The following is a 25,908-nucleotide window of genomic DNA, read 5'->3' as shown; positions in this document are numbered from 1 at the left end:
TGGACGCAAAAATATAAACATCGACCCCTCGAAAGAAAAAGCATTCTACGGACATATGCCGACTGACGAAATGGAGGGCATTGAAACAATTGTCTCGGCAGAAATACGTGGGTGACTTTATTCAATTATATATATATATATATATATATATATATATATATATATATATATATATGTATATATATATATATATATATATACATATATATATACATATATATATATATATAATAATATTGTGTGTGTGTGTGTTTGTGTGTGCGTGTGTGTGTGTGAATGCCACCCCTTTGATATTTAGAGTTACTTGCCCCTATTGTCCGCTTGCATATATATATATATATATATATATATATATATATATATATATATATATATATATATATATATATATAAACCGGTGAGATGTATAGGGTACTAAATATAAGAAGGCGCTGATATAAAACCAGTTCTTACAATAAATGACTTCCTTTCTTATCATGCAACTTACAAGACTACGTACAGTGTTACTGTTTATTCCACGTGCATGGCACTGAACTTTGGTGATAAATATAACTTTAAGCACCCTAAATACTCCGTCCGACATAATACAGTTTTTAGTCGATGAGTTACAAATATGAAATCCTGGTATTTAGCACTCTAGAGTATTATGTTTATTCTATCCAATGCAACATAGCATCATTCCAAAATTGATATCTTGGCTATTGATGCTGTTTGTTTAGCTAAAATACTCACATCAACCGACAGCCTAATACAAAACACTATCACACAAAATCTATGTGTAACCTCTCACATTTATAGTCTGATAGATACACTTTAGTGAGAGATTTTCATCAAAATGGCTGTATTAAAACAAGAACATTCTATAAATTAAAATGTCAGCATCTTACTTCTTCCTACATCTTCTTCTTCTTCTTCTTCTTCTTCTTCTTCTTCTTCTTCTTCTTCTTCTTCTTCTTCTTCTTCTTCTTCTTCTTCTTCTTCTTCTTAGTATTACTATTATTATTGCTATTATTATCATCATCATCATCATCATCATCATCATCATCATCATCATCATCATCATCATCATCATCATCATCATCATCATCATCATCATCATCATCATCGTCATCATCATCATCATCATCATCATCATCATCATCATCATCATTATTATTATTATTATTATTATTATTATTATTATTATTATTATTATTATTATTATTATTATTATTATTATTATTATTATTATTATTATTATTATTATTATTAATATTATACTTACATATATGAATATGCCCCAACAAAACTCACCACAAGAGGAAATAATCAGCCTTTGATTCATACACTAACCAAAATGTTGTTGAGAAAAAAGAAAACCCCACAAAAAACAAAGAATATCCAACGGAGAAAAATATCAAAATGTATAAAGAAATTAAAACCGCTGCCAAAAAGCAATATATAAAAGCGTACACAGAATGTGTGAACAAAATGATAGCCAACGAGACAGATAACAACAAAAAGTTAAGGTTCTACATTAAGAGCAAAGCTAAGGAGAAGACAGAAATAGCTCAATTTAAAAAAAAAAAAACGAAAACAGAATGCTTACATAAGATTAAAAAAGAAAAGCAGATGTCTTAAACCATCAATTTTCGTATGTATTTTCCGACGCAAACAGCGCATCCGATGGCAAACTGTCAGGCAAGCAAATTAAACAATTGAAGGAGATCGAAGTTACCGAATCAGGCGTATTATAACCGGTGCAAGACCTGAATGAAAATAAAGCAACAGGACCGGGTGGACTGTCTACAAAATGTTCAAGCATTTGCAAAAGAACTTGCTCCAATTATTGTTTTCGTTTTTCTTCTTCCAGGCATTGTTGGACCATGGAGAAATTTCAGAAGACTTGAGACATGGGCAAATAACACCAATCAATAAAAGGGAGAAAGGGCCAAATCAGCAAACTGAAGACCTCTGTCTCTTACGTCAATGGCATGCAAACTTCTAAAATATATAATTCAAAACAACATCATGAAACACTTTGAACAAATTAACCCTCTCCTTCCTTACCAACTATATGAAAATTGTCACATTCATTACGATACAACCAACATTTTTCTTATTCAAATTTCTTTTGTACATCATAAAATTTAAAGAAAATGAACAGTGTGGTGTTGAGTATGCTTTGCAAAAAGAATTATGTATGGCAAGAACTTTACTGCTATTATGTCAGAGTGATAAAAAAAACTATTTTTGTGTTAGTTGGGTGCAACGTTTTGGGGAAAATCCTGAAAATGGCTGGTAAGTAGAGAGTTAAGATTCAAACTGACGTGCAACATGCTTTCAGCGATATGGGCCAAGTGAATCACAATTAATTACAACCTACGCCGACTTCGTAAACACCTTAACTCTCTCGAGTTCATATCCATGAAAATCGAACAAACTTGTTCGATTTTCAACTAGCGTCAACTCGAGAGAGTTAAATTTAGAGGGCCAATCCGATGCAATCCTGTTTGATTTTAGCAAGGAATTCGACAAGATTCATCACAAAAATTATTGAGAAAAGTCAATCACGATGGCATTTCAGGTAATTTAAACTCATAGGTTGAATCATTTCTCAAAGATCGCACACAGAAAGTAATGATTGAAAACAAAATATCGTCACCAATGCCACTGCTATCAGGAGTACCACAAGGGATGGTACTCGGACCGCTACATTTTCTTGTTGATATGAACGAATGCCAGAACGAATATCCCAGGCTCAAAGCTTTAGTTGTTTGCAGATGACAGTCTCTTAAACCGACAAAAAAATATCAGAGAAAGAAGGAGTCATTCTACAACATGACTTCGCAAGACTGGAAAAGCAAGTGGAAAATGGAGTTCCATCCCAATAAAAGACAAGCCATCCGAATAACCAACAAAAGGAGGATGATTGACAATGACTACACAATCCACAATGATTGCCTGGGCATATAAATCGATGACGCCTGGGTAATTCCAGTCTTCCCTTAGAATAGACCCTAAAGACAAAATTCCCATTGGGGATGAATTAAGGGAATTTTATTTTATTTTATTTTGTTGATTTATTAAGATAGAAATGATACAAAGTAGGGCCTTTCCAATTTGTCTGTAATGACTGCTACCGACAACACAATGTAAAAGATATGATGGAGAATTTAAATTGGAACCACCACCATTATATTAACAAGTTGAATAAACAAAACAAAAAAAAAAAAAAAAAAAAAAAAAAAAAAAAAAAAAAAAAACACGGAAGGAAAGCAAATGCATATGCTCTGCCTTTTTTCCAGAATCAATGCACACAAACAGTCGTTCTTCCCAAGTACCATTTGCTCATGGAACAGCAGCCCTGAAAATGGTGGTGTGATGGCAAACAATAATCAGACAGTATTCTTTAATTATTTAAAACACGACCAGTTTAAAACCAGATGATAGATAATAAATACTTTTATGGCACCCCACCACATCTAGTTGCGTCAACCTTCCTTACATGAAGCTGCAACTATTTTGAATTGGATTAGAAAACGTCACTGTAAGCCGATCCTAGTCGAATGCTCAAGTGTGGACGTGAATTCGGGGATGTTCGCATTTTTGGCCAAACAGTTCGAACAATTCCGAATGACAAGTACACACGAGTTGTTTAAAATAACGATTGGTAGGTCCTGGGTTGCTTCATTTCCAATGCGGAGTCTTGTGGGTGGTCTTGTGGTATGACACCCGCCATCGGTCCGGAAGATCCAGGGTTCCTGTCCTGCTCTAAGCGTACATAGAAAAAGCTTTTTACTCGCAAACTCGTGTAAATTTGAGTTACTGACAATTAACAGTGCTGTCTATGTCGAATTATTTTTCTCAATATTTCCTAACGGGAGTCATGTCTCGTCCTATATGTTAAGTATTGTTGTTGGCTTGACACCCGTTGTAAAGCGCTCTGAGCTCAAGGTTTTTCTACGCTGTTTTGGTATCATATCAGTACTCCTCTGTACACAACCTGGTGCCTTTTGGTCAGATCAAATCTATGTAATAATAAGCGGTCAATTAAACATAAGAAACATAACTTAAGGAAAAGCAGTTATCTGCAGATAACTTGTTTTATTCTTGTTTTATTTGCTGTGATTTATAATGACAATGACGAAAAGGCAGGGAAATGAAAACATTTTTGCTGTGCTGCTTCTGCTGCTATTGCTGATGATGAGGATAATGATGATGACGATAATAATGATGATTGATGATGATGATGATGATGAGCAGGAGGAGGAGGAGGAGGATGAGGAGGAACGGCCAGTTTAGGTATAAGAATAAGATGAGGAGGAAGATGGGAAGGAAGAAGAAGGAAAAGAAGAGGAAATACGGAGGTGGTGGAAACGGGGGAGGAGGAGGAGGAGGAGGAGGAGGAGGAGGAGGAGGAGGAGGAGGAGGAGGAGGAGGAGGAGGAGGAAGAGGCAAACGAGGGGGAGGAGGAGGAGGAATAAGAAAAATAGGATAAGGAAGAAAATGTGTTCACACATGTGGCTTTTATAAAATTATTACTCATGATATTTGTATTTGTCAGACAGACACATTTAGAGTATTTCCTCGGAGTTATTAGGCCCATGGCGCCAGAATTTATCCCGGTCTCTATAGCGTAAAACGGACAATAGAAATTGCTTGCTACCCTTTGGATTGGAGGCGGCGGTAGTCTATTGCAATGTACTTTCCGCCTGATCTAACATACCCAGCTACCCAATCCCTGCTAGTTTGGCGGGGGGATCAGAAAAAAAAATCTCAACTGCACCCAGATCGATTTCAATTCCTTTTCTTGTAAAGCGAGTGCTCTACCAATTGAGTTATCGGGACCCCGGACAGAATGTTCCATTATGATCAAAACGCTTAGATGTTTTTTTTTTTGGACTAAGACTGTTTAATTTCAGCAAAAGTGGTAAAAATTATAAGGCTTTTCTTCTCTCACTTGTTTTAAATGTTTGTGAAAGACTTATAATTTATTTTATATTTTATTTAACGATGTTCATAAAAGTACTTTTCTTTTAACCACCGTCTTTGAAAAAAAAACTTACTTTAAATTGGTGAATAAGCGCTCTACTCTGAAAACTTCAATGTTATTATCAAATATTCATCTGAATTAATATTGTCAGGGCATGTTAGGATATAGTATATTATAATATTTTCTTTCGTAAGTTTTTAAAATCCTCTTTTTGCCTTCTATGTGGATGGATTACCCAGAAAAGTAAATAATTTTGTGTTATTTTTCACAAAAACGTTTTCAATTATTTGCATTGATGGCATACTTACTCTTTTGTGTTGATTCAACAAGCTTGAGGCCTTTGTCGATTCAATCAAGTATAGTATTATTATTTTACAGTGGAAACTGCATTACCTTCTCAAACCCCAGAGCAAAAAGGAAACAATTGATTTTACAATCACATTATTTTCAACAATAGATCAAAGCTTTTGCAAATATAATTAATTCCTTTTTCATTCATAATTCCGAACTTTCTGAACCCTCTCCTTACCGATCCTTTTCAGTATTCTCCCAAAATGACAGGATTACACAGCAGAAAAATTGATTTTTAAACTCAAACAAACTATCTAAAAAACAAATTTATGTTCTTACTAATTAAACAAAGATCATTCTTCAAAGTCTGTGATGTACAAAAGAAATCTGAATAAAAAAAGTGTATATTGTGTCGTAACAAATGTGACGATTTTGCTAGAGGTGGTAAGGAGAGGGTTTAAACTTGTTGCAATGCCTTTAGCTAAAAAAATGTTGACACTAGGAAAAATAATTGCAGTTTATATTTAATTTATTGCTAATGTATCGCTACGGGAATAAAAGTGTTTGGAATAATCTGAGCCAAGACAATATCACAAAATCGTTTATGTAAATGTCATCGTGATAAACATAGCTGCTAGGCGCGTTTTGTTGATTTGCGCGATCGATCAACAACGCAGTGCTGTTCGTGGATCGACAGAAAGGCCAACAATCTGCAGATCAGTATTAATACTACAATTACTACTACTTCTTCTACTACTACTACTACTACTACTACTACTACTACTACTACTACTACTACTACTACTACTACTACTACTACTACTACTACTACTACTACTACTAGCCCGATGGATCTGAAGGACTTCAGTAAGTAAATATATGAGTTGAATAAAATTTCAGTTACACCGTCAGGGCACAACACAGTTGTAACAAAATATTATTGTAAATTATGTTGTTCATTCAATACCAGACTATATGTCTATATATCTCACTTCACTGTAATTGTTTTATATTTTATATATACTACCCATGTATTTAATTTTATTTGAATCTTGAACTAAATTCGATTTTATCTAAAATGCCTTGGCAATAATATAAAATTAATTACAACACACTGTATAAAAGAAGAAATAAAACCATTATAAATAATAATAATAATTTTCTTAAATCACCACTATGATTTAGAATTTTCATAAAACGAATGGACTTGAATATAGTGGAATCCGCATAGAGTCAATGCTCTTAAAGTCAACAACACTTCTTGTAGGTTTCAAATTATTTTCTGTTCTCTAAGTGTGTTCCTTTTTTTTCAAAATTGATAATTTACATTGTAAAGTGCCCAGAGCTTGTCTTTTACACGGGAATGAGCGCTGTATAAATGGGTATGATGATGATTACTACTACTACTACTACTACTACTACTACTACTACTACTATTACTACTACTACTACTACTGCTACTACTACTACTACTACTACTGCTACTACTACTACTACTACTACTACTACTACTACTAGTACTACTACTACTACTACTGCTACTACTACTACTACTACTACTACTACTACTACTACTACTACTACTACTACTACTAGTACTACTACTACTACTACTACTACTACTACTACTACTACTACTACTACTACTACTACTACTACTACTACTACTACTACTACTATTACTACTACTACTACTACTACTACTACTACTACTACTACTACTACTACTACTACTACTGTTAATTATAATAATAATGATGATAATAATAATAATAATAATAATAATAATAATAATAATAATAATAATAATAATAATAATAATAATAATAATAATAATAATAATAATAATAATAATAATAATAATAAAAACTCTTTAGCCGCAATACAATTACTTATATCATCATCAATGTTTCCATCTCCTAATTAACATCACATCATGATATTTTATCGGGCACCGTGGAAGCATTTCCTCTCTCAACCCCTGTAATATAACATCGATTGGCATGACGTATCACAATAGATCATGAATTGTTGTGCATTCTGTTCATTCACGAAACGTTCTTCAAGATCAATCGCTTGGCTAATATCATATCAATTACAGATATAACGACAACTCAAGATGATTTATGTTGAGAAAGAGTTTAAACTCTCAAGGCGATATAATTTGGGGTTACCCTAATGTAATATCAGTTCTCCTCGTTTCAACCAAGCGCTAGTCGACACAATGCGCCTCAAGCTTCCACAAAGCTCGCGTCCTTTTGCAGTTGTAACCAAGTTTGGGTACAAGATTAGTTCTGTTAAAATATGATATTAAAAGGAAAATCATTATCTGGTAAAAATAAGACTCAAGGTTAAAATAATAACAAAAATGATATTTACTGCAGGCGATGATGCATGCATGCAGTTTTGCTGTTTATAACTTGTTGAAGTGAATATCACTTGACAAAAAGAATAGAACCTCCAGTTAACTTCACAAAGACCAACGGTGTGGACGTTGGGAGTTATCCCCTTTGTCAACCAAACGTTTTTAATAAGACAGTAAAGATAAATGTGAGACGGGAGTCGTCCAATAACTTGCGAGTTAGATTTTCGACATTGGGATACTTTGTCGAATATCACGAGAGATTGTCTGACACGTCCAGTCTGGAAACAAAACTGCACGACTAACAGAAATCCGATGTTTCGTTATCAAGTTTGACACATGCTGTTTTATTCCACTATAAGTTTTTTTCCCAATTCTAGGGTCTTTACTGTCTACTTCAATCTTTTCTAAGAGTTTGAAGAGCGTTTCTTTTTGGACTGAAACCAAAGCTTTGGAATAATCAATGAAGCATAGATAAATACACCTTAACTCTCTCCTTACCAGACATTTTCAGGATTTTCCCCAAAACTTCACATCCAACTAACACAAAAATAGTTTTTTTTTTATCACTCTGACATAAAAGTAGTAAAGTTCTTGCCATAAATAATTTCTTTAAGCAAAACATGCTCTAACCATTGTTCATTTTCTTTAAATTGTATGATGTACAAAAGAAATTTGAATAAGAAAAATGTTGGTTGTATCGTAACGAATGTGACGATTTTCCTGTAGTTGGTAAGGAGAGGGTTAAGACAGAACCTTTTTCCCCGAGCGTATGAATAGTTTCGCTAACAAAACACGCCTCAAATCTAAATTTAATTTTAAGTTTAACTTATTCCAGTTTTGATCTTAAGTTCAAACTGACAATTTCCATATAACACTTTTTTATTTTTTTAAAATTTTTTTGGTAAATGTCTGTCGCTAGAATAAGTTATTAACGTTAGTGAGTAATATTGATTTAAGTATGTGTGTGTATGTTCCTGTGTGAGTGCAAATGTATCTGTGTGTGAGTTTGTGTGCATGTGTATGTGTTTATTTCTTCATATAATGTGTTCTCAAAATTGAATGTTTAGATGACAATTCATATTGTAAATCACAGCTGGGTACTTATATGAAGTTGAGCGCTATATAATAACTTATTATTATTATTATTATTATTATTATTATTATTATTATTATTATTATTATTATTATTATTATTATTATTATTATTATTATCATTATTATCATTATCATTATTATCATTATTATTATTATTATTATTATTATTATTATTATTATTATTATTATTATTATTATTATTATTATTATTATTATTATTATTATTATTATATTATTATTATTATTATTATTATATATTATTATTATTATTATTATTATTATTATTATTGATATTATTATTATTATTATTATTACTATTATATTTCGTTTACGTCTTTAACGCATTATCTTGCCTTGGCTGCTCGCTTTCCACGTATGTTTTGTACTGATTGGTAGACTTGTTTGGTGTTAGATTGCTTAAGTCGTTCAATTCGTAACATTCATGTTCAATATAGTCTTCCTTTGCTCTCTTACACTCGTGTTTTAAATATACTCTAATTAGCTTCTTTTTATGCATTGCTGTTGCGTTCTTTATTGCGTTTTCTACTTTCAGCCATCGTTTTCAAGATCTTGTCATTCATCCATGTTTGTTTTGGTTCGTGTTTTTCCACAGATGGAATAGTCTCTCTTCCAGATTATGTGATGCAGTTCGATACTTAATTCCAGTAATCATTTATGTTTATATCTGAGGTCAGGTTTTCACTTTTTCTCTCTCACGCATTATTTGTAATCATTGTTATTAGTAGAATTTAACTTATTGCAGTTTAATTTGACTGAGTGTTTGATGTTTTCTTTGGCTTCTCTTTGTTTCTATTTTTGTTTCGCTTCCACCAGTCTCACCTCATTTTGTTTTTTTGTTTTTCTGTTTGCTTGTATAATTCAAAAGTTTTCAAAGCGTTCACAATCTCTAAATTTGGTGTATTATTAATTGTGTGTCGAATTGTTCATAGGTGTTGGGGTGAATAGTTTTAACAATAATATGGTGTTGTCAATATTGATATGCATCGTCGATCGTTGTAAATAGATTAAAATAACTCGATGTTTTTGTCCTTAAAATTAAAAACTGTAAATAAAAATGGCCTTTAGAGTTGATAAAATCCTTGGAAAATTTTATAAAACTTTAAAATATCGCTAAATTAATTGTTTAAAATCCACGAAATTTCGTAAAAAGCAATACAAATATACAATTCCATTGCATAATGTATCCTTTTTATAGAATAAAAATTGATGTATTGTCTCAAAATATTAAAACACATTAAAACGTTTGTTTTTGTCACATATTTGTATTGCTTTTTACGAAATTTCGTGGATTTTAAACAATTAATTTAGCGATATTTTAAAGTTTTATAAAATTTTCCAAGGATTTTATCAACTCTAAAGGCCATTTTTATTTACAGTTTTTAATTTTAAGGACAAAAACATCGAGTTATTTTAATCTATTTACAACGATCGACGATGCATATCAATATTGACAACACCATATTATTGTTAAAACTATTCACCCCAACACCTATGAACAAATAAATCACTAATTACTCTCGGAAATAGCACAATAGAATTTTCAAATAAAGCAAAAAACCTTGGCGTCATCATTGATAAAGATCTTTTTATGACAAGCCACGTGAATAACACCATACAATCTATGTACATAGAAATGAAAAAAATAAGCAAAATTCGTAATTTAATACCGAAGCATATAACATAACTTTTAATTAATTCCTTGGTTTTATCTAAATTGGACTATTGTAACTCCCTTTGGGCGAATTTAACTAAAGACAAAATTAGCAAACTTCAGGTTGCTCAAAATAACGCAGCCAGGCTCATTGTACGCAATAACAAAAAATACCCGTCAGCAACTCTTCTTCTCCGTGAGTTACATTGGCTTCCTGTTGAAAAAAGAGTTGCCTATAAGATTTGTACTGTTGTCTACAAATCCCTGAGCACGAACAGTCCCTCCTATATTAAAGACCTTCTAAACATATATGTCCCCAATAGAAACTTGAGGTCTAGCAATGACCAATCAATCCTTGTCAAACCTAAGCCATTGCGTAAAATAGGTGAACAGTCTTTTCAATTTTCGGCCCCCCATTTTTGGAACTCTCTCCCGTCACACGTGAGATGCTCGGATTCGTTGACAACGTTCAAATCTCGCTTAAAGTTTTATCTTTTTACGTCATAATGTTGCAATATTATTTTCATGTTTTGTTGTTGTTAAATTGAATTCGTATCACGTTTCCTTCACACTTGTCTCACTGTAATATGTTTTGTTTTATATCACTGTAAAGCGCTTAGAGCCTGTGACAACGGGGTAAAGCGCTATATAAATGCCATTTATTATTATTATTATTATACTTCGTAGAGCGAAAGTTAAAAAGATGGACGGAACTGATTAATATTGGCATTGATAGAAATGATTTTTACACTTCAATGTTAATACAAAGTATCAAATCCTCGGATTTTCTGCCACACTTGTGTATTGTCGCAATTTAACCCGTAGCTGCTTCAAAATAAAACGTTAAACCAGATGCTCTGTGGTCGGGACCGTTATCATAACGGCTATGTCGTTGTTTTGTGCTATGACACTCGCTTTCGGATCGGAAGGTCCTGGGTTCGAGCCTTGCTCGGCGCATAGTTGAGTCCTTGGAAAAAGTTTTTTATTTAAATTCTCTCACCATACTCAGCTGTAAAATGAGTACCTTGCCATTAACAACGTTGTCTCTGCCCGATAAAAAAAAATGTAATATCGCCCAACAGGCGTCATTTCTCGTTCTACATGTTAAGTGTTGCTGTTGGCCAGTGACCCATTGTAAAGCGCTTTGATCACGTTTAGTGGATATTGCTCTATATAAAAGAAAGCTCAAGTTAATTTTACCACAACGAGTGCAAATGGGCGAGCCGCCATATCTCATCGTTGAAGTTTCTGCCGTTAGACAATGGACCGTAGTCTGTTGACTGTCATTCAGTATCAGTATCTCCTCTTTCTCGAACTGAAGCTTGACAACTTCCCCTCCTAGTAAGAGGACTGAACCTAATAATATTTCAAACTTACAAATAATCTTTTTGAAAATAAAATGCGCCATGCGGTCTTGTAGTATGACACTCGCTTTCGGATCGGAAGGTCCTGGGTTCGAGCATCGTTCGGCGCATAGTTGAGTCCTTGGAAAAGACTCTTTACTCACATTTTCTCACAGTACTCAGATGTAAAATGAGTACCTGGCCATTAACAGCGTTGTCTCTGTCCGAAACAAAAATGTAATATCTCCCAACAGGCGTCATGTCTCGTTCTGCATGTTAAGTGTTGCTGTTCGCTAGGGACCTCTTGTTAAGCGCTTTGATTATGTTTAGTGGATATTGCTCTCTATATAAAAGCTCAATTTAATTTTATCACAACGAGTGCACATGGGCGAGTCGCCATATATAATCGTTGAAGAGTTATTCCGTTAGATAATGGACCCTAATCTGTTGACTGTCATTCAGTATCAGTATCACCTCTTACTCGAACTGAAGCTTGACAACTTCTCTCGTAGTAAAGGGGACTGAACCTAATAATATTTCAAACTTACAAACATTGAATAATCTTTTTTGGAAATAAATCAACACCTTTATCAAAGACATTTTCTTTACTGACGGAGCTTTCTTTAGTCTCGGACAAGCTATTATTTCATTTCACAGGCCCCCAACCGGCCCGGTACCGGAGGTTAAGAACCGCAGATCTAGATGAGGGAAATATAGTTTTAATCACAATTAACAAAATAAGAAAATACAGGCTTTAAAAAAAAAGAAATTCAAGTTTACTTAACGTTCATATCTTCAACCATCGTAAACCGGGGTAATTTTGAATCCCAATGTAAATTTTGAACGGTCAACAATCGAACATTCTTTTTAGCGTTTGTTCTCAAAGTAAATTTATAAGATCTAGTGATCATCTTTGATTAACTGTTCCCAAAAAATGCTCCAAAAAGTTTATTGTTAGATTTTTTTCTCATGCTGTCCCTTCTTTTTTGAACTCTCTTCCAATTTCCTTAAGAAAATGCAATACAGAAGCTACTTGTAAGAAAATGTCAATACTTCTTTTATAAGGAAATATAATTTGATAGATTAAAACCAGTTTCCGTTTATGGATTATTTTCATGATATGAACGTATTAAGCATGATTTGTATATATGATCTGTTATTTTAACTTTGATGTTAGTATTGAAAAAGCGCCTAGAGCTGTTTGTATACGATAATGGCGCGGTAAAAATGGTTTAAATTATTCGTATTTTCGTTCCATGGATATGTTTCCCGTTTTTTTCCAGCCTGTTTTGATTTTGTTTTCATATTCTGTTAAATAATTGATTCATTCATTGCGGATTTCTTCGAGATGCAAATTTCACCCTATTTTTTACAGATTAAAACCATTGGATACTCTGTCGACTCAGGTAACAGGTTATTGAAATTTGATGAATATACCATGTGATGACTATACCATGGCAGCTCTTGTGTGTGATATGATTTATCAAAATAATCATAATAATTAAAAGTAATAATCCATCATTCTATATTAATATATTTCTATGCTCAGCCCGGTACAAATTCGCAAAAATAAAGATCTGAGAAAATGTGTATGAAACACTGCTAGAAAACGCAAGAAAGGATAATAGAAAAACAAATCCTGGGGATCAAACCACAGACCTCCTGATTACCGACACATGGTCAAATGTTGTGAAGATATCAACTTAAACACCTGCGGACGGATTGCGTCACGGACTATAGGAAAAATGACCTTTGGCTCATAAATGTAGCCTGAGTTAATGTCACACCTTGGAGTGTTGTGAAGAAAAACAAAGATCAAGTTACGTTGTCCATCGCCATGGTAATGTCTATTTGATAACTTTGTGAATGTCTGTCAGATATTTGTCAAAGCAGTGTCACTAGTTGTCTCATCCACGTATGTTTTACATCCCCTACATTTCCTTTTATTTGGATGATTATTCTACACAAAAGGTATATAATTTTGTTGCCAGTGCTTACAAAAAGATGCGGATGACATACAGTAATTTGGTATCCTTATTGGTGATATAATAAAGAAAAAAGGCAAGCACGGTAACAAACCAGAACATTAGGTTGTTCTTTTAACTGAACTCGAGAAAAGCTTTGTCCTAAGTCTGTTGTATTATCATTCCGTAGATATATGTCTGAGACCCACACAACCATATAAACCAAGCCAAAGAGTTAAAACATGTAACAAGAAGTTTCTATGGCATGCTTTTGATCCAAAACGTTCTCTGGCGATTGGAGATGAATGTTAAAATTCTGAATTCCCCTATGGTAGAACAGCGTTGCCTTGGTCAGAAATTAAGTTAGTGCTTAACTGGCTGTATATCTCATCCGTTGTATTTTATGTACTTTGTTCCAGCATAAGAATGCTTTGTCAAATTTTCAAGTGCATTGATTATGTGTTTCTTTGCACACATATTATTGTTATTTTATATGGAGCTACCCTTTCTATGTATGGTTCAAACGCAGTGCATTCCATCAGTATCCTCACGAAGCTTATGTGGACTGACATTTGTCCCATATACATTAACTTGCAGAATTCTAATCTTTATTCATTTTTTGAATAAAAATCTAAGTTAAGATGTTTAACTGGGCTGGGTCAAATTATAATTTAAGTGTGTGAATTGAAAATTGTCAAAGTTACCACATACTTCTTTAAACCTTGAACACGATTGACAAGCCGTTGTCTATTAGAGACATATTCTGACAGACAGATCTTTGTGTTTTTGAAACAATCAATTATCTACTTTTTTGGTCATGTTAAAAGACTGGGAAATTGTGTGTCAACATATCAATTTGTATATAAGCAAAGAATTCTGACTGGTAGTTTGGTTTTTGTTTGTTTGAAACAATCAATTGTCTATTTTTAACTATTTTAGAAGACTGGGGAATTGTGCGTCTGGATATCAAGACGTTATATATTAGATTCACATTGTGACTGTCAGACTCTGGAATGGAACCCACAGGGCAAGCGCAAACGGGGTCGTCCAACACAGCCTTAGATGAGAAGCCTTCATCAAGATTTGTGCGTCTCCAATCTTACGTGGAGTGAGGCAAATGTCCGTGCCAATGACAGAAGAAGATGGAAGAGTGCTGTTGAGTCCTTGTGCTTCGCCAGGAGCCAGGAGGCATAAGTCAAGTAAGTAAAGTGACTGTCAGTCGTCGATGCAACAATCCATTGTCTTCTATCTTCTTGTTATAAAAGTCGGAATTCTCACGTCTGAAGACCAATGTTTTGTATGTTAGATACACTGACTGTCCGTCTGTTCTTTCCATGTTAGAAGAACGGGAACCGGCGGGAATTGGGATGTTGTTTTACAGATTTACATTGTAACTACCAGTGAGTTGCCAACAATCTCTTGTCTTCTTTTTTCGTGTTAAATTCTCTAAACTCTCACGTCTGGAGATCAACATCTTGCATGTTAGATACAAGTGTTGACTGACTCTCCGTTCGCAATGATCAGATGATTGCTCTTTCCATATTATTTGAACGAGAACTTGGTGGAATTGGGATGGCGTATGTTAGATTCACTTTATGATAGTCAGCCCGTTGGCAACAATCCAGTGTCTTCTGTCTCCGTGTTGAAAGACTATGAACTTGTCACATATAGAGATCAATATTTTGAATGTTAATATACGTTTTGATTGACTGTCCGTATAAAATGATTAATTGCCTGTTCTTTCATGTAAAAATACGGGGAACATTGGGGGAACTTGAAAATCAAGATGTTGTATGTCAGATTCATATTCTGATTTACTCTCTGTTTATTGTCTCTTCAACCCATTTTAGGTGGCCAGAAAAATGACATGTCTAGAGGCTAGAGATATATTCTCGCCCCGAAAGAGATGGGAAGGACAGGATGGGAGGAAAGCGCATTCAAAGACTGAGACCAATCTCTCTCCCTGGCCACTTGTGCATCCTACATTCATAAAACATGTTGGGACGTTCAAGGAGCTTGGAAGAAAGTATGGATGTTAACAACTTTTAGAATAGTGAGTGAAGCAGGCAGATATAATTATAATAACAGACATGAAGTGAGTAGAAAAGTGCCAGAAAACAAAAGAGAATAACAAAGTTTACGGCGATGGCGAGTCGAGCCCATGATCCGAATGTCACGGCACCTCCGACTGTCTCTACAATTGACGTCATCCACCTGTCCAAAAATAATGGTTTCAAACGTAGTGGTCATCTTGAGCTACTCTCGAGACTTTTTGATGTGGCATCGATTGTAGACTAGGACTTCATGTAGAGCATCTCTATCTTGGCCAGCCGGAGGTGGCGTAACAGTTTGGCTCATGGGTTCGACTCTACATCAACGCAAAAGTTTTATCCTCTGTTGTCTTTTGGCACTTTTCTTCTCACTTCAAATCTTGAAATTAACATTTTAGAACATTTCCTTCTTCTCATTTGTTTACTTGGTGTTGTTCGAGTAAGAATGGTCACATCGCTTCTACATTCGAAATGTCCTTTCTTGCATGAGACACATTTCAAATCACCATTCTTTAGTTTAATATTTGCAAAAATAAAAGCAAGCTGAATAGTAATTAGTATAAATTAACATACCAGTCGGTTGGCATAGATCGGGTGACTAACATAACTCGGTCCAAGCTACGTAAACACCTAATTAATCATAAACAATAAGAACAATTCGAGAAAAATAAATATGCGACAGGCCGCCACAAAATATAATCATGTTGGCGTGAACAAGACACAAAAACCCCAGAAATTTTAGATATAAACCTTGGCTGAGATAGATATGTTTTTAAAAAAACCCAACCAATTACTGTCTTTTTGTGAAATATTAACTGCTACTAAAATGTTACAATAGTGATTTATACTTTAATTCAATTGTCAGCAAAGAGTTCTTTGAAAAAAATATGTTTTCTTTTTTAGAGTACAACAATTTTGTGATTCTGTCTTTCTTTCATCAAACTTGAATCACAGTTCGGTTTGCATACCCTAGTGATAATCTAATGTGACCATTTCTTTTATATTTTCCAAGTAGACAGTCATTGTGATATTTTCATTAGATATATAAAAAAGCACACGCTAGTGTTATATTTCGAAAAGGCAGATTCCTTTTGCCATTTTGATTATGGAGGAAGACTGGATTTTCCCATTGTTTGGCTGGATGGCTCAGTGGTACGACGTCCCCAATTATCTCAAAAAATCAAGCAATGTTAAAGCGTGAGGAGTGACCGAATGGGTGACACTGATCGTCGAAAATTCTGGTCCCGACATTGTGTCCATCTCACTTGACTCAGGTGTAAATGAGTACCTAGCTATAATCAGTGACGGACAATGTTAAAGCATATTTTAAAAACAAAACGTATACCAGGTGACTTGTACTGTATGAAATGGAAAATTTTGTTCCATATTATGGCCTGCTGGGAAATAACTTATACATTGTGAAACGCGTTGTCAATGGATATGGGCTATATAAATTTTCATTCTTGTCTTTATCTTTTGTTTTTCCTTAACAGGGATGACATTTTCTGTTATGCATCAACAGCTGAGTCCATGTTTCATTTACAGTTAAAAGAAATGAAAGTCATTTGAACCCAATCTGAAGGAGATACTCGTATATTTTCAGCACTTAACCCTTTGTACCTTATTACCCTTATTGGTTATTCATCGATGTAGTCCTTGAGAGCCAGTAAGACAACGGAGATAGGGTTTATCCCGGATTTTATAGCATGAAATGGACAAAAGCAATTACTAGTACATCGCAAAGTACTTTCCGCCAGATCTAAGAGACCCAGCTACCAAATCACTGCTTGGTGGACAGGGGGGGGGGGGGGGGGGGTCAGAAAAAAAATCTGCATCCGGGATCGATCTCGGTACATTTGATTGCAAAGCGAGTGATTTACCAACTGAGCTATCGGGACAAACTTGCTTATCAATAGGAGTGCCCAATATTCAAGTTGTCGTCCGACCGAGTCATCTCAGGTTTTGAAAGCAGAAGCGTTGGATTCATACTCTTTAACTCTGTATTAACCCTCTCCTTACCAACTATAGGGAAATCGTCACATTTGTTACGATAAAACCAACATTTTTCTTATTCAAATTTCTCTTCTTGTACATCATAAAATGTAAAGAAAATGAACAGTGTGTTGTAGAGCATGTTTTCCTTAAGAAATTATGTATCACAAGAACGTGCTGCTATTGTGTCTGAGTGATAAAAAATCTATTTTATGTTAGTTGGGTGTGAAGTTTGGGGGGGGGGGGGAATATTGAAAGTGGCTGGTAAGGAGATGGTTAAGGATCTGATAGGTGTTTATGCCCTATTATGCCATACAAAGGAATAAAGAAATATCACAAGAAACAATAAACAGTCCCAAAAACCAGTCTACCTCGACTGGGGATATTTTATTTTTAGATTTTTCTTTCCTGCTTTGTTTTACACTGTTCTTACACACTTTCTTATTATATCGTTATTGACACCAGGTGCATGCTCCATAATTTCTTTCTATGATATGGTCTTTATAGAGGAGAATAGATAATAGAGTTTATAACTGCAGAAGGCGAGACATTTCGTATTTATGAGCTTGTTAACTTTAAATTTAGTTTCTTGGGTAACCTTTAAATTTTACTCAGATATAAAAAGATGTAATAATAATAATAATAATGCTGAAAACTTATATAGCGCTATAACTCCGAGACACCAGACTCTAAGCGCTTAAATTACAAATTACTTTGGCTGAAACATACTCATTCACACACACAAGCACACACACACACACACATACACACACACACAACACAACACACAACACAAACCAAACCTATCTTGCTTCTCATACCATCTACTAAAATCGAAACAAATATGTTTTAAGCGAACGTTTAAAAATAGACAAAGATTCTTTTTATTGTAGCAGTCAATAACAGATGAATATTATAGATTTCATGGTAATTTTGTTTTGAGATATGCCGATGACAAATTCATCTTTTAATATTTATTTATTTTTGACTGGATAACTGGTATCATCCTATAAATGTTGAGATTTTGTTTACGACTGAAAGGTAAAGAAAAAAGATCTTTTCTAATTAAGTAGGAATTTCTCTTTTATCGTTATATATTTTCTATTTTCAAAATTGCACCAATGTAACGCGGTTAATTGTAACATAATTCAAAATAGATAGGAATGGATTTTTATTGGAAATTTGACCAAAGTGAAAGATAGTTTCATTCACAATAAAAAATCATGGAAAATAAGTATTTCATTGTTGAAAACGATGAAGAATGAGATAAAGATTTTAAAAAAATATGAAATGAAACAACATTGATAATATGAGATGAAGTAACATTATGATGATGGTGATTATGATGACGACGACGACGATGCTGGTGATGATGAAGATGATGATGATGATGATGATGATGATGATGATGATGATGATGATGATGATGATGATGATCATGATGATGATGATGATGATGATGATGCTGACGATGATGATGATGATGATGATGATGATGATGATGATGATGATGATGATGATGATGATTATGGTTGTTAGGATATTATAGTCAGATTATTGGCGCGTATTTTTCTAGTTTTCCTCAGCTGTCCTTCTATCAAAAGTTGTAAAAACTTGAATCAATCTTGATAGGGTGATCCGGATGCTAAAATGTAAATTTATGATTAAAGGAAACAGAAATGTGACATTTTAGCATTTGTTACTTTAAGTAATTTTGTCCATTCACTTCGGTAAAACAGAAATGTGAAAATTTTGCATTGATTACTTTAGGTAATGATTTCTTACGAAAATTGCGATCTAACATTCTAGCCTTTTGTTACTTCAAGTAAATTTGTGTATTTTCTGTAGTAAAACTTTTACCCTAACCTAAGTCTTATTATTTCTATAATTAAATCAATCTTTGTTAACTCCGATAAAATCCTGTTTTGAGAGGGTTGGTGACGGCTGGGATGTAACCGTAGCCTTCGTTAACTAAAAGCCCGATACAAACTAAACAAATGTCGTCATGGAAGAAGACGAAGATCACGAGAAAAGTTAATTGTGAGTTGTAATCAATAGCTCAGCCAATGAAAGATCCGAGAGAAGAACTGCCCTACTTAACTGATCTCCCCAGGAATGAATGGGTAACACTGAACAGAGCACGGGCAAAAATTGGGAGAACAGCTGGAAGCATGAAAAAGTGTGGGTGGGGGGCTGACTGAGACTAGCTTGCGCACATGTGGATACTCAGAGCAGACGATGGAGCACATCCTTAGAAAATGCCAGGATGGGCCCAGCTGCACTGACCATGACCTAAGAGTCTGCTGCTCCACAGATGCTGTGGAGTGTGTTCAGTGTTGGAGCAACAAGCTCTGATGATGAGCCAATGAAACCATTTGTTTCCTTGAGTAATTCTAACAATAACTCACTTTTTTTTTGATAATCATCGTTTCTTTTGTGGCGTAATGGGAGCGATCTGTATTCATGTTTTGTCCAACATAGTCATCGATCACATGATTCGTTGCTGTAAAACGATTGGACATTTCTCAATAAATGTAAACACGCTGCTTTGTTTATGAAAGTTGTAAACATGCCAATGAGCCATTCTGAGCCAATTGACCAATTGTGACGTTGGAAATTTCTCACAATGTGACTACTTTTCACTATGTAGGTCACTTTGAGCACATTTTGAAATGTGAACCATGGCCTTGAGCACATGGTAATAAATACAGATCATCCCCATTTTTTGGTCAGTATCAGGCCTTGAGTTTACGAAGGCCACGGTGTAACCCATGGACGAGTATTAATTACTGATATTACTGTGGGCTTGACGAGATACCAAGAAATAGGTATAGAGCCAAATAGTTAAAAAATGAGGCTAAAAATATTCTTCGTTGAACAAAATTAGACTAAAAGGCTCAAACTGTAAATAATGTTTGAAGCTCGAAATTTATCTAATTATAGGAGCTACTACAAACTGCGCGATTTTGACGTCTCAAATATCGGTCTTTTAAAACTGCCAACATCTCCTTCATAATTAAACTTAGGAACAAATTTCTAGCACAATTCAAAATTAAACTAGGAATAAATTTCTAGCACAATTCAAAATTGATAATCATCTTCTTTTTAAAAATATCAAATTTGATTAGTGTTGCTGGAAATGTAGGTTAATTGATTCACTTTGGACACCTTTCATCAGAAATTACAGTGTTTTTAAAGCCAAGTTATACCCCTCTGGCATTCTCCACGGAGGCTTAACTACTTTCATGCTTGGGTTTCTTCACAAGTGGTATCAAAATAACGACAACAGAAAGATCTTTCATTTGGCATAATTTTTATGTTTTTATGCTTGAGGTAAGTTTAAAAAAATAATGTTCAAAAATGAAAAGCCAATATCCTATCAATTAAGGGCGACATCCAATATTTTGAGAAAATATATTATTCGAGTTCTTTTAAATGCAGTTATTTCCCTTCACTTTCAATACAACATAGAAAGCAGATTTGATATCATAAAAAAAGTTACAATTGTCACAAAATAACGTTTTTCCTTCGCTTTTCAAGGTATTTATGTCATATTCTAGCGCTTTATTTAACCTTGAAGACATTTTGACAGCCCTTGACACGTACACGGCAATACAAAATATCTGAGCCCGTCATTTTCGCAATTAGATTAATAACTGATGACCCAGTTTTATGAAATGTGTACCACCTATTGATTTTAGAAGGAAAAGAAAGTGTTTTTAAAGCAAAGTTATACCACTCTGACATTCTCCACGGAGGATAAACTACCTTCATGCTTGGGTTTCTTCACAAGTGGTATCAAAATAACGACAACAGAAAGATCTGGTAACATCACCAAGTTTTTTAAAGTGTGTTTGCAGGAGTTAAGTTTTTAAAAAAAATAAATTTAAAAATAAAATCCAAGGTTTTATCAATCAAGTGCGACAATCCAATATTTTGATAAAATATATCATTCAAGTTCTTCTTAATGCAGTTATTTCCCCTAGCTTTTAATATCACGTTTTGTGACTATTCCAATAAAGCAAAGAAAGCAGATTTGCTGTCAGAAAAAAGTAACTGTTGACATGAAATTGCGTTTTTCCTTCGCTTTTCAAGGGTTTTCAGTCAAATTCTAGGGCTTTATTTCACCTTGAAGACATTTTGATACAAGGCAATACAAAATATCTGAGCCCGTCATTATCGCAATTAGATTAATAACCGATGACCTAGTCTAATTAAATGTGTACCACCTATTGATAGTAAAAGGCAAACAATGTAAGTATAATAGTTCTCTTAAACTACATACATAACGTGAATTGACAACAAATGTCTTTAAAAAGTGACTTTTTTAACTGTCAGTTTTGAGGTTGCTAAAACATGCTGTGTGATGTTACGGTGTGATTGCGAATAAATTAATAAAAATGCGAATAGGTTTGTATGATACACCACGAAATAGTATGTGTTATATTTTTGTTTTGCACATAGGGATATGAATATAAATTATATCTCTTTTTCAGAAGGGCCCCATTCTTCTCTTATGTGCCTATTGAGGATTTTGAAATAGTATATTATATTTAACAGAGGTAAATGAATATAAATCATATCGCTTTTACAGAAGGGCCCCATCCTTCTCTGAGGTGCTCATTGAGGATTTTGAAAATAAGACTCCTAAACTTTTGTATGGGGGTCAAAACTACTTAAATTACAAACATTGAATCTTTTTCAATTAACGAAATTACATTCGTTCCTGTCATGGAACATTGTGTGGCTCAGTGCTACGGTGTCTAGTATTGACACAAAGGTCAAGCAATGTTAAGCGTAGACAGTGTACAGATGGGTGACAGTGAAGGTGAAAAATTATTGTTCTAATCGTGAGTCCTTGGGTAAGGCACTTTACATGCATTTCCCAACTCGATTTAGATGAGAACGAATACCTGGCTGTAGGCAGTAACAGATATTGTAAGTGTTAGTACAAACTATATAATATAACAGGCGTACTGTACTGTATGAAACGGAAATAATGTTCCTTGTGGCCTGTTGGGATTAAATAAATCATTCTGAAGCGCATTGAACATGGAAAATCCACGGAAATGCCTTATATAACTATTCAAATTTATTTCTTTGTATACTAAGTTCCTAATTATCATTAATCTATCTTAAAACTCAGTTCATTGACTTCCAAATGATACCAATTTAAGGCGGTGAATCAATTCGTATTTTAATACAATATACACATTATATGGACAATAAAATATTTTTAAAATAGGATATACCGACATCAGGAAACAATAAATCATTATATTTAACATAGATGAATAAATGTTAATTAAGTCCTTTTTCCCAAAAGGGTAACATCACCAATACCCGAAGCTCATTCAGGATACAAAAAAAAAAAGGGAAAGTTCATATACATCTGCCACATAATGTCGACCTTCATTGTGAAGATGTGGATAGTTATATATGAACCACGGTCTGTAAATGGTATTATATCGGAATTAACTATAGACGTCTATGTTGGGGGAAAATGTAATTATAACCAGATACGTATTATGAGTAATGTAACTGTTGCTGCTTGAAGCTCGAACAAATAAATAACAATGTGAAATTGAATGTAATCTTCAATTTAATAAACAAAAACAGATAATGTGGACGTTTCGGGTTTCCCCTTTATCCACAAAACAGTATGAATGAAACACGACAGACGTCTGTAGTGTTTCATTCATCCTGTTTTGTTGATAAATGGTAAATCCGAAACGTTGCCATTATCTGTTTTCGATTATGAAATTGAAGATTACATTCAATTTCACATTGTTATTCATTTAATCAAATATATGAAAGTTTGGGATAATTTCCCCTTCCTAAGATGGCGATTAATACAATTATTTTACATTGCAAAAGGCCTAAAGTTCGTATTTTTGCACTCTAACGTTAGATTCAATTTTTAGAGATCCAATTAATTCATTCCCATATAATACCATTTGGAGACGCTGATCACATCTATGTTAAAATTTTATTCTTTTCCCATTGGTTTTTATCAGATAAGATTGATAAAACCGTGAAATGTCAAAAGGAGAGCATTATTATTGTCATAGCTCCGCCGTGCACCATTTTCGAAAGATGAACGAGGAAAGGAAAAGTAAGGGCATGAAATCATTCGTCAGCATCAGCTAGCAACTGTGTTCAGTGTGTGACGTCATTGTGTTACAGCTCCACCGGGAAAGTCTAAAAGTGAAATGGGAGAAAAAAAGAACGAAAAAGGAAAAATAGAAATAAAAATGCATCATGCATTAAAATAAAAAGCAAATTAATTAAAGGGACAAGTATCATTCAAAACTTGAATCATTCATTCAGTCTAAGCAGAAACGAATTTAACGTGAACAATCTGATAAGAAAATCTTTTAAGGAAATAAATATAAAACCGTCTAGAAAATTATTATAGAAAACACCAAAGCCATCGTGAAGAGAAAAATGGAAATACATTGTAAATGTTTTTGAACTAGGGTTATTTTCAATTACATGAATTAATTAAAAATATTTTAAAGATGTAGCTTATAAAATGATTTCTTACTTTGTAATAATTTCAGTTTAGAATATAAACGTGTGTTACTTCCAAACAACTTTTATTTTTTTTTTTCATTTTAAAAGTGTAACATTTATATACATTCAAATATAAAAAGAACACAATTCTATTTTTGTGGCACTAGTTCTATATAAATTTCATTTTTGAATTTGACACTATACAACCTATAAAATCTAATTTGTTGCAGACGTTTCAAAACGTTAAAAAAGTATAATTAGATTACACGACTTCTTTTCCCCATATGATTTTTGATGATAGTTTATATAAGATGATAACTATTGTAAAATAATATTGCGATGATTGTACTGCTATATGTTACACATGTACAACAAAAATGAATATTTCAACTACTGAAACTGGTTCTTATTGATAAGTTCCGGCCATGTGACATTGTTTCCTTTAAACCTCTCCTTACCAGCTATACGAAAATCTTCACATTCGTAACGATACAACCAACGTTTTCATTATTCAAATTTCTTTTGTATATCATAAAATTTAAAGACAATGAACAGTGTGTTGTAGAGCATGTTTTGCGAAAGAAATTAGATCTATGTATCATAAGAAATAACTGCAATTGTGTTTGAGTGATACAAAATATATTTTGTGCTAGTTGGGTGTGAAGTTTTGGGTAAATCCTGAAAATGGCTGGGAAGGAGAGAGTTAATCAATTTGACTGTACAAGTGTCATATGTTACTCTTAAGTTCATGATTTGGCGTTATATAAACAACTCCATTTCCATGATAATGTTAATGATGATGATGATGATGATGATGATGATGATGATGATGATGATGATGATGATGATGATGATGATGATGATGGTGGCGGTGGTGGTTGTGGTAGTGGTGGTGGTGGTGGCTGTGGTGGAGATAAAAAATAATTTTATGGAAGAGATGGGGTTTAGAATTTAAGAAGATTTGTTAATTGAAAAACAAGACGTGCATCGATTAATAATTGATGGCAATGTGCAAGATAATCCAAGTAAAAGGATGAAAGCAATGATATTGTGTGAAAAAAATAATTCGTGCAAGAGCAGATAAAAGCAAGGGCCAAATTGAAATGGAATCAAACTAAAATAGTCAAAGAGTCAAGTGGTGACATAAATTTGATGATTCGTGCAGTTTAACATATGATATTTGCTAGGATATTGAGAATATATATATATATATATATATATATATATATATATAAATATATATATATATATATAAACAGTCCACTCCGGGTAATCGCAATACATTGGGATCAGCGATAATGTTACGATTAATCAAAGTTGAGTTTCCTGTCACTATTGCAATGTTGTAACTCCAGGGCCTATCTTTGTAAGAGTAATAACGTCGTAGGCCAAAACACAAGAGATGAGAGCATTAATATATATATATATATATATATATATATATATATATATATATATATATGTGCACACACACAGATATATATATATATATATATATATATATATATATATATATATATATATATATATATATATATATATACATTAACTTAAATCACCATGCTCCAATAGAACCCTATTGCTATCGAGTCAACAAAATCCTTTATAATATATTTCTTAATTGTGGTATTTAGAAATATAAAT

At 33.5% G+C, this 25,908-nt stretch overlaps 2 protein-coding genes and 1 long non-coding RNA gene across 6 annotated transcripts in view; 1 reads left to right on the top strand and 2 right to left on the bottom strand.

The window, feature by feature from the left end:
• The window catches only part of LOC144979929 (uncharacterized), an 11,876-nt gene extending 6,674 nt beyond the window's left edge, over positions 1-5,202 (bottom strand). The window contains exon 1 of the mRNA XM_078927221.1: positions 5,049-5,202. The gene's annotated coding sequence lies outside the window, so the exon portion shown is untranslated. The remainder of the gene's footprint in view (positions 1-5,048) is intronic.
• Positions 5,203-6,032: 830 nt separating this feature from the next.
• LOC144979336 (uncharacterized) lies at positions 6,033-17,514 on the top strand. 2 transcript variants are annotated; one of them, XR_013646667.1, is made up of 4 exons: positions 6,033-6,133; positions 14,732-14,904; positions 15,556-15,758; positions 17,250-17,514. It is a non-coding gene; the product is annotated as an uncharacterized LOC144979336 (long non-coding RNA). The 2 variants fall into 2 exon arrangements; XR_013646666.1 differs by lacking the exon at positions 6,033-6,133 and having other exon boundaries at positions 14,634-14,904.
• Positions 17,515-18,096: 582 nt separating this feature from the next.
• Positions 18,097-25,908, bottom strand: part of LOC144979927 (neuronal calcium sensor 1-like) — a 152,728-nt gene continuing 144,916 nt past the window's right edge. For all 3 annotated transcript variants that reach the window (XM_078927216.1, XM_078927218.1, XM_078927219.1), the window contains one exon: positions 18,097-23,949. Coding sequence is in view for 2 of the 3 variants with exons in the window: in XM_078927218.1 (XP_078783344.1) it covers positions 23,921-23,949 (29 nt within the window). In the remaining variant the exon portion in view is untranslated. The remainder of the gene's footprint in view (positions 23,950-25,908) is intronic.

This window comes from Berghia stephanieae, chromosome 9 (assembly GCF_034508935.2).
Source record: "Berghia stephanieae isolate SIO BIC M18660-M18661 chromosome 9, UCSD_Bste_1.3, whole genome shotgun sequence".
Lineage (NCBI taxonomy): Eukaryota > Metazoa > Mollusca > Gastropoda > Nudibranchia > Aeolidiidae > Berghia > Berghia stephanieae.
This window is presented reverse-complemented; position numbering and strand designations above follow the sequence as displayed.